Source organism: Nicotiana attenuata, unplaced genomic scaffold (genome assembly GCF_001879085.1).
Source record: "Nicotiana attenuata strain UT unplaced genomic scaffold, NIATTr2, whole genome shotgun sequence".
NCBI classification, from domain to species: Eukaryota; Viridiplantae; Streptophyta; class Magnoliopsida; order Solanales; family Solanaceae; genus Nicotiana; species Nicotiana attenuata.
This window is the reverse complement of record NW_017673551.1, coordinates 64,392-75,226: the sequence shown is the minus strand read 5'-3', so window position 1 is coordinate 75,226 and position 10,835 is coordinate 64,392. Positions and strand designations below refer to the sequence as shown.

At 33.3% G+C, this 10,835-nt stretch overlaps 1 protein-coding gene across 1 annotated transcript; it reads right to left on the bottom strand.

Moving 5' to 3' along the window:
• Window positions 1–1,007: 1,007 nt before the first annotated feature.
• On the bottom strand, window positions 1,008–9,036 carry LOC109216698 (O-acyltransferase WSD1-like). The gene is made up of 8 exons (XM_019380881.1): window positions 8,735–9,036; window positions 6,526–6,889; window positions 5,159–5,406; window positions 4,296–4,362; window positions 4,091–4,200; window positions 3,114–3,332; window positions 2,307–2,444; window positions 1,008–1,335 (listed from the first exon to the last, which is right to left on the bottom strand). Exons 1-8 carry the CDS (start codon window positions 8,990–8,992, stop codon window positions 1,147–1,149), a joined length of 1,593 nt encoding a protein of 530 aa, XP_019236426.1. The 5' UTR covers window positions 8,993–9,036; the 3' UTR covers window positions 1,008–1,146.
• Window positions 9,037–10,835: the final 1,799 nt, after the last annotated feature.

Genomic DNA, 10,835 nt, shown 5'->3' with positions numbered 1-10,835 from the left:
GTCCTATTCTCCATCCAAACTTACTGGGCTCAAATATTCATGCTACCAAAGAAGATTACCAAACTAGTAGGGGCAATTTATAGGAGCTTCCTATGGACAGGGGATAACACTATATCAAAGAAAGCTCTCCTAGCTTGGGAAAGAGTCTGTCAACCCAAATCAGCAAGGGGATTCAATGTAATGGACATAGGCCTATTGAACAAAACAGTCATCAGCAAGCACTTATGGAACTTATGCAAGGAGAATAATAAGCTATGGATACAATGGGTGCATTGCTACTATATAAAAAGCAAACATGCATGGGAGGTGCAACCTAGCCAAGCATCATGGATTATGAGAAAGATTCTGAAAGCCAAAGAGAACTTTGAGAAAGTGGGATACACCTATGAAGATCTAATGCAGATGCAAACTTGCGCTCTCTCTCTCTCTCTCTCTCTATATATATATATATATATATATATATATATATATATATATATATATATATATATATATATATTGCGAGGTGACTTCAACAAAGTGAGCTGGAGGTGACTTCAGCAAAGTGAGCTGGAGAAAGTTGGTGTGCAACAATGCAGGCTGTCCTAGGTGGATTTTCACGCTAACATTGGTGGCTCGTGGCAGGTTATACACAAAAGATAGGATACTAAGATGGGGCATCCATAGTGATCAACTATGTCCCTTATGTTCACATGCAAATGAAAATATTCAAACATCTAATTTTTATATATATATATATATATATATATATATATATATATATATATAAATTAATTACCATAAAAAAAATACAATACGATACATTATGAAACAATCATCTAAATAAGTTATAAGTATCATAATAGAATATAAAAATTATTCTAGTCACACTACCATTCAGATTAAACTGTCTCATGAGCAAACATTTGATACATTATACGTTTATAACTTTATCTCAATTTAAGACTTAGCCTGTCTTTGGTATGACAGAAGTCGAAAATATTTTTCGGAAAATGATACGTACTCTTCGCGAGCAATTTTTATGATGGATTAAGTTCACAGATATATATAACATCTCTTCTCACAAATATAAAGGACAGTAAACTGAATTAGTTACAAGTGGTGAATTATGGGCAAAAGCACAACTTTTTTTTCTAGTATAAATGCTCATATATCTTGCATTTCCTGGTCATTTCTATTATTGACGAGTCCTCTTTCGATAACAGCATCTTTTATTTGCTTCATAGAATCTTCAAAATCATCAAGTAGTTGTTGTGGATCAGGAATAGCACTTTCATCAATTGATAGGACGATAATCATCTTGTTCACATAGCTTTGGAAATTGATTGTCAATGCCTACAATTGAAAAAAAAATGGTATCCCAACATTAGAAAAAGGGCAGCTCGGAGCACAAGGCATTCCGCGTTCACGTAGGATCCGGAAAAGAACGCGCGCCCAACAGTGGCAGATCTACATAGATCGTTATGGGTGCTCAAGCACCCATTGTCTTGGACTAGATCTAGTAGATTTATATATGCAATCAATCAAAAATTTGGATAAGTATTGAGAGAGCACCCACAATTAAATTTTTTTCCCCTCTTTTTTTAGAATTTTTATCCTCCAGCACCCACAACTTTGAAATCTTGGATATGCCACTGGCGCCCAAGACAGTAGTGTACGTAGAATATTTCATAAGCGGTATCACAATTTGCAGAAGTGGACTAATAAACAAATCACTATAATGGTAAGTGGTATCATTATTTTTCTATTTATCCTCAATATTTTTATTTTTCTTAAACATATCTATTAAAAAGAATATGACGAAGCTAGTCGTGTTCCATGACACCGCATCCAACAAGGTGCGTACGCCCCCCGCCTCAAGGGGTGTGATGTAGACAATTTATCAAAATGCTAGTATTAGTGGCAGATTTCACGACTTGAACTCGTCCGTGACCTATAGGTCACATGAAGATAACTTTATTATTGCTCAATGGTATCCTAACATTGATCTTCAATATTTCAATAATAATGTGAATATTGTAATTAAAATAATCTACTTACTATAAGCTAGTGACATTAGTATGAATTTTGTGTGAGAGTAAAGAAAAATTATAATCAAGTTTCCTATTCAAGACTTAACTGATTTACAACAACAACAATACAAACTCATGTAATCTTATAAATGAGGTATGGGGAGGATAGTGTGTATGTAGACTTTACCCTATCATATGCGGATAGAGAGACTGTTAACTAATTTATACGACGAAAAAAATCAGCCAAATGCAAAAGGAAACAATTGTATAACAGTGGAAAAATACAATGCTTACATTTGGTTGGCCATAAGAAGTTGGAGCAAAATAAGCTAGGGGATGGCCACAAAACTCAATTTCCTCCTGTGGTCCAACCAAGTTGGTGAAGCAAATTGTTGCACTTGAAAATACTCTATGAGTCATAGCACTCACTGCCTAACAATCAAAGATCAACATTCATCACATCATGAGGTTCAAACTTTCAAAAAGAAAAGATAGGAAGAATAGCCTAATAGACATCTCTACTTGTCTCGTTTTGATATTTCAGTACCCCTACACCACGGGGTTTCATACAAGACACTTATAGTTGTTAAAACGCACTATTTCGGAGTTTCATAAAAGGCAGACTGATGCACGAAGCATCTCGCATTCATGCAGGATCCGGAGAAGGACTGCAACCCAAAGGGACGTGATGTAGACAATCTACTATCAGTGGTTGATTCTAAGGCTCGAACTGGTGACCTATAGGTCGCGCAGAGACAACTTTACCGTTGCTCTAACGTTCCCCATCACTATTTTGAAGTTGCATAGAGGGCAGTCCGGTGCACAAAGCATCTCGCGTTCATGCAGGATTTGGTGAAGGACCATACCCCAATAGGGTGTACATAATGTAGACAGTCGTCCCTAATGCAAGCATTAATGGCTGATTCCAAGGCTCGAATCCGTGACTTATAGGTCACACAGAGACAACTTTACCGTTGCTCCAAGATTCTCCTTCACTATTTTATAGTTGCATGCCTAGCATAATTTTGAAGTCGGACAAGTAGAGGTGTCTATTACGCTAATCAGTTAGTACCATAATTTTGAAGTTGCATATATACATACCTTGATGCCAAATATCTTGCTGAATAATTCTGCCATGACCAAAGTGTACAAAGCTTCAAATGAGTTCTTCTTTCTATCAATGGTTGCCTTAGCTTCTTTAACATAATCTAAAGGATCATCACGTAGTGCAATCTTAAAGGGTAAAAGAGCACAACCAAACCAATTTCCCCAACCTCCCCACTTCCCTTTGCTATCCTTCTCCATCATATCAGCTAAATCCTGTATTTTTAAACATATCATAAGGTTAATTTTCTGTATTCTTGAATTTAATACTAGCTAATGAAACTTTACTACTTTAGTTTAAGTAGTTAGTATTAGATAGTACTACCTTCATCTCATATTATACCAACCAGTTTGAGCGGGTACGGAGTTTTAAGAAAATAAAGTCTAGCTTTTGGAATAGGGATCTTTATACAAATAGCCGGTTGAATTCACTGTTTACTTTCCTAGTCGGTATACATAGTTTATACACTAATTATACATAGTTATACATATATTATATATGATATACATATATTTTACATTTGTCGGCTGGTTTTAGTTTAAGCAGTTGGGTGTGCGACTAATTAGGTTAATTCTTCTTTAGAATATGTGGTCTTAAGCAAATATGACATTTACGTGGATATAAATCATTAAGGATAAAATGAGAAATTTAAAATTAAATAATTTCTACATATATAAATATAAATAAAAGAGTGTAACATAAAATGGAACACAAGGACCTAGTAATATTTTGTAAATTGCCTTCAAAAACGATAAAATTAAAATTATTCAATAATGGGCTTAAAAAAGGGTGTAAATTATCGGGCAAAGATCACTTTTAGCCCGCGGTCAAAACTATTTACTTCCGTTAGTTGAAAAAGTGTATAAAATTTATATATTTTTTATATATAACGTACAGAAATGTCTATATATACAAAAAAAATACAAAAAATATATTTTTCGGATATTAATGATATTAATAAAAATAATAATACCTGAATTCCTGGTGTTGATCTTAAGTTGATCATAAGACAAGATCGAAGTCGAATACCAAGGGGAAGATTGTTGTTTTCCTCAGTGTCCCCCTTGTCTTCCTTACCAACAGCTGCAAATATTATTTAAATCAGTGATAAAGGAATGAATATCTCATATATTTTACTAGAATTTTTAAAGTATAAATAATGTAAAATTTTCACTTACCATATCTCCTGTTGAGATACTTAGATAAACCAGCTTGAGTAATTCCCAAGGCAACATCATTTACAGTCTGTGGAGTATAATATATATTAGTATAGGACACAATGTTATGTAAATTTCACTGAAAAATTCTTAAAGAATTTCAGGAGCATGAGCTAAGAAAAAAAATAGTAAAACGAAACTAAGCTCGGGTCAATCTATGTCTCAGTAGTTGCTTGAGAAAGGACCACTCAATCCACACAGGTTCTCGTAACTGCCTTTCAAGTAGAACCTCAAAGACAAGCTAATGGTTCTAAATTTTGAAATGACGACTCTTTTATATATATTTAATGTAAAATTTAACACAAATACATTATTTGATCAAAAGTTATTGAGTTTGATCGAACCTATAGCCGGGCTTCTAGCTCCGCCCCGGTGACAAGATCTCTTAGAAAAAAGGGAGAATAGGTTTATCCTACATCATAATTAGAAAGCATTTTATGGTATTTTCTAAATCTATTTTGGGTTTAACTTATATACATTTTAGTTATGGGGAACTTAGGGGCCAATTACGGAGAGTCGAAAACTATTGTATCTTTTCTAAAGCGGCACCATGGACGGTCGTCAGGGGCGAAGCCACACCTTGGTTAGGAGGGTCAATTGACCACTCTTTGTCGGAAAATTATACTGCGTATATAGGTAAAATATTAGGTTATAGAGGTACACAACATATATTGGACACTCTTTGTCGGATTTTTTTAGTTATTTCAAGTTTGAACACCCTTAATAAAATTCCTGGCTTCGCCACTGACAACCGTAGAGGCCTGAAAAACAAGACAGTCTGAAAAAAGGGTCTTCGACCTGAGAGAAGAGAGTAATTAACTTACCAAGTTCAAAGCATTTTTGACCAACTTCATATCATCCAAACTGATAGTTCGATGAACTATTCGTCTAATTTTAGACTTGGAATCTGCAGCCAAATTATTGATAGGGGTTTCTGTATCTTTCAAGAATACAAGTGTGGCTATGAACATGAAAATGTCCACTATTGTATTCCCAATCATTCTTATGAAAATCCAAACTGCTAACACATACCCCCATAACCCTAATAATCCTCCTTCCACTTCTGATATACCTGCAAAAAGATTAATTAATTAGTTAGTTTAACTGTCTCATTTAAAAGTTTAAGCAACTAATTCGTTCGTTTTTTTATATCTGGTCATAATCTCCTATACCATATACCATTTTGTAATAAATATATTTTGTTATTATGAACATCTTATCTTAAAGCTAGCTACTTTTGTGAGTAGTTAAAGTCTATGTTGCGCGAACCCTTCAAAATATTGTTGCACCCATATTGGATATTTCAAAAATACACTGCTTTTGGAGTATCCGACACGCACCAGGCGATATTTTCGGAGAGTCCGAGCAACATAGGTTAAAGTATTTAAAAAGTACTCCAGCCCAATTTGTTTTAAAAAGAATAATATCTTTCTATATTTGGAAGCTCTTTGATATTAAACTTTCCCTTTTATCTCAATGACGTATTTTATATAACAATAAAAATATAATGACATGTTTAAGACTATAATTAAGTTCTAATGGTTTGGTATGTGTCAAAAGTCTTTTATTTTTTCTTAAATATCATGCGCAGTCAAACACAATCATATAGTAATGAAGGAGTAAATGATAAAACTATTGGATTTTATTAACCAAAATCCTTTTCAATAGAATCTGTTGCATTCACAAATTCGTTGTTTCCATAACTTCTTACTTAATGGTTAGGTCTAAATTCTACAATGGAACTCACAATAAAATTGATCGTTGAGTCAATCTTCTCAGTCTTTATAGGCTCGAAGTTCTTAATTTTTTGTTCTATCTAGCTTTTCAAATATTTAAACCGAGCCAAGACAAGATGATTCCTTTTTTTTTTAAATTAAGACAAAAGTATGGTTGTCTACATCACACCTCTACAGTGCGAGCCTTTCTCAGACCCTGTGTGAATACGAATACTTTATGGACCAGGACCCTGCGGCCCTGGTGCATATCATCGTGTCTAAATCGAGCCAAGACACGTTGATTCCTTTTTCTTTAATTAAGACAAAAGTAGGGTCGTCTACATCACACCCTTGCAGTGCGACTCTACCTCGGACCTTCCATGAATACGAATACTTTATGCATCAGGTTGTCGTTTATGTCTTTGTGCTTAAAATAAGAAATAAAACGAGAGCTCAAAAACTAAAAGAAATCAAACCTGAGTTATAAGTAGGTCTTCTTTTCTTGGTAGGAATAGTAGGAAGCTTGAGTTCATCAGCAGTTTGACGAGTACAAGCTAATAATAGAGAAATTAAAGAGGTGCCATCACCAAGAGAATGATGTGCACGAAATATGCTCATAGCTTCAGCATCACGAGTTTTAATATTTAAAAGATGAAATTCCCATAGTGGCTTTGATTTGTCAAGACTTGTTTTAGTAAGATTGTGAACATAATCTTCTATGTATTTTTCTGGTGATAATTCCAGCTTACTTTCATCCACTTCTGGTATTATAATATGTTGGTTTAAATCAACTTTTGTTTGTACCCATTTCATTTCTCCTCCATTTTCTTTATCCACCACCTGTAATTAATATTTCTCAATAATTTGTTTAGCATGTATCATCAGTGGCGGAGCCAGAATTTTCATCAAGAGGTGTCAAAATATAAATAATTAGATACACCGAAAAGTTAAGGGGAGTCAACATATAGTACATATGCATAAAATACGAAAATTATCTAGCAATATAGTGTAATTTTCTGGCGAAGGGGTATCGCTTGACACCCCTTGGTTCAATGTGGCTCCGCCACTGTTTATCACTACTAAAAAAAAAAAAACAGGAATTAGAAACGGACAATTCGTAGCTAAACAGAAAAATTCATCACTGATCCTATTTAGCCAGAGGCGGATTAAGGATGTAAACTCTATGGATTCAACATTTAAGGTACTTAATATTGAATTTATTATATCCTTGAAGTTATGGGTTCATATCTACAATTTGTTGCGATTTTAGTAAATTTTTGCACATAAATTTGTGTTCCGCATCGAAAGTTATGGGTTCAATTAATTAAACCCGTTGGTATAGGGCTACATCGACCCTTGTATTAAGCAACGAATTATTAAGAAGTTCTGTACGAGCGATTTAGCGACATATTAGCGACGAAGTTCGTTACTAATTTCAAATTTTTTTTAGTGTATGATGCATGAATCTTGAGGTATACACATTTACTTTACGTGCAGAATATAGAGAAGAAAAAAAAAAAGCAAAGAGAGACGTAACAAAATAAGTACATGCAAAGAGCACTCGTAGAAAAGTTGTGTTTTAGTTTAATTTAAGGTGGTTGATTGCACATTCTCTTTTAATCTTTCTAAAAGAGTGGAGTTAGAATTTGAAATTAATGAGCTCTAAATTTTCCACTTAACATACAGCTCATCGTGATTACTAGGTTCACAATTAAATATTTATATATATTCAATAATTTTCTAATACAAATACAAGCTAAGATCCAAGCAAAAGTACTGAATTTGTCCAAACCCGTACCTAATGCTCTCAAATACAAATTTTAACCAAATATTGTTTTAATTTGAACAAGGTGCCAAAAACAAAAGCATCAAAATTTATCACCCTTTTCAGAAAGACATAACTTATATATATACTGACAATATATATAAACAGTTTTTACATTAATACAGTGTATTTTAACATGTTGTATACAAGCCGCTTGTTTCATTTTCTAAGTTACTAATCCCACTTATTTTAGAGAATGTCTAGTTATCTTTTACACTATCATTGCGTATATAGAAGTTAAGTTTTTTTTTTTTTTTTTAAAGAATTTACACGAACAAAACCAATATAAAAATTATAGAAACTAGAGTTGGAATTTAAAGCGGCTTGAATATATTCTACTGAATCTATTGCATTCGACTCAATTCACAAGTATGTATATATATATATATATATATATATGCAAAATCAAAATATGCATATTTACAAACTTATAAATTAACCTATAATCTCATTGACAATAAATCATAAATTCGCCTCTAATGAAAACATATCAGGGTACTAACTTCACAAGTATATATGCAACTATAACATATGCACGTGTACAAACTTATAAATTAACTCATAAACTCGTTGACAATAAATTTTGAATCCGTCTCTAATGAAAACATACCAGGACGCTAACTTCACGTGTATATCTACAAAAACAAACTATGCATACGTACAAACTTATAAATAATTAACTTATAAACTCGTCGACAATAAATCATGAATTCGCCTCTTCCTCTAATGAAAACATACCAGTACGCTAACTTCACTAGTATATCTACAAAAACAAACTATGCATATGTACAAACTTATAAATAATTAACTTATAAACTCGTCGACTATAAATCATGAATTCGCCTCTAATGAAAACATACCAGGACGCTAGTGAAACGTGGATGCTTAAGCAAAGTATGAACCAACTTGTCTTTAGTAGGCTGTGGAGAAATCCTAGTTTTGCAAAACATAATGGCCATTACATGAATATTTAATATAGGATTTAAGAACATTTTTGCTGTGGGACTCAATGGTTCTTCTTCTTCAACTTCCATTTCCAACTCTTCTATTGTTTTTCTCTTTGTTTCTATTGGTTTCAGAAATGGTTTTCTACATTTGAGTTCAGTGGAGGACTCCATTATTTTTCAGCTTTAATTTTATGTCAAAAGGAAGGTAATGAATATATAAGTTGAAGTATTAAAGAAAAGGAATTGTTTTATAGTAGGTGTTTGTTTTGCATATATAAAGATTGAGAGAATTTGTTCTACCAAACTTGTCATTCTTCTTGCATTTTGAAAGATGCATTGAGATTAAAATATTACTCTGTCCATCACATTACGTATGACATTTTAATTGTGTACAAATTTAAAATGGTTATTTTGATTTTTATATATACTCTTATTATACTGGGATAGTAACAAATAATAAATTATACAATGTTAAAATCATAGTTTTAAAGTAAATTCGGTAAAAAACACATTACATAAAGAAATGATATTTAAATAATGTACACCCGTAAGTGTAAAATCATTTTTACCTGTTTGTAACAAGTAACCTATCTTATTTCAAAATTACAAATTCTAGATTTTAAGTGGGTGACGGTGTATATTACTTAAACTCATTTAAGATTTGCACATTCCATTATTTTTGGTATTTCTTTCTTTTCGCATAAACTGCTTTTATATTATATTATGTCAAAATAAAAGTCACAAAATACCTATAAAACGCACGGAGAGGAAGTCTATGTTCATAACTAATTAGCAGGAACGAGGAAATTTCGTAGCCCATGCTGATATTGAAGTTGCCCTTTTTGGGCAAAAGATCAATATTCAGGCAGGCACTTCAGCTGATTTGGGTATACGTATAGTTGGATCTTCTCTATAGTAAACAGGGGCTGAGGGGCGGATTCAGAATTTGAAGGTTATGGATTTGAATTTCTAGTTCTTGGGTTCGGTCGAACTAGTAGCTAATGGGCTAGCTTTGCCCATGATTGTAAATAATAATGGCTAGTTTTTCTTGCTTCGGTTATTTTAGTATCTTATTGTTTGTTATCATTGTTTCTTTTTTTATTTTTTCTTGAGCCGAGAGTCTAGCAGAAACAATCTTTCTACCTTCACATGGTACAGATGAGATCTGCATACATACTACCCTCTTTAAACCCCGCTTTTCGAATTACACTGGATTTTTTTAATTTGTTTTTTGGTTGTTGTTGTTGTTGTTGTTGTAGGGGCTAGTGCTTCTTTGTCAAATATGTCATGATGGCTTGCATCATAACATGCAAGCCTGCTTTTGCTTCTCAACTTTTGGATTGCACAAGTACTATAGTAGGCAGAATAGCCTGGGAGACACTTGTACTTATTCCGGTTTGTCATCCCGGTCCCTACACTCCATAAAGTTTCATTCAGACACTTCAACTTAATCAAAACAAGATTTTTAAACACCTCCGGAATCGTGTGATGCTCGCTTGCTTGACGTGGATGACAAATGAGCATCCACATCAGATTCTATACCAAAGTAATATTATTTAACAAATTTTTAATTTCATAAACAAAAAATAAAATAAAAAAGCAAAAAATTAAAATTAAAATTAAAGAAAACCCCTCCTCCCTTCTTCAAACCCACCCACTCAACCTTCTTAAAATAATAACCCACCTGCCATGGCTCCTCCACCATGAGTATCACTACTTCCTTCACTCCTCTTTTAAAGAAAGTTATCTATCCTTGAAAAATAGGTGAGCAGAGAATTAAGTCTTTTGAATTTTGACTTATTCCTCTACCCCAATTTGGAAGGTCCGTGAAAAAATTTGAAAGCTAAGACCACCGGAAAAAATGGAGGAGTCAAAGAGAAGGGTAAGATGACATGATGGAAGAAGAAATACACACCAAGAAGAAAATCTAATGAAAGAAGGGATGAAAAAAGATGAAGAAAAAGGGGAAGGGAGGGGATCGTAAAGAAAAGACGAGAGAAGAGGCGGGAGTGGG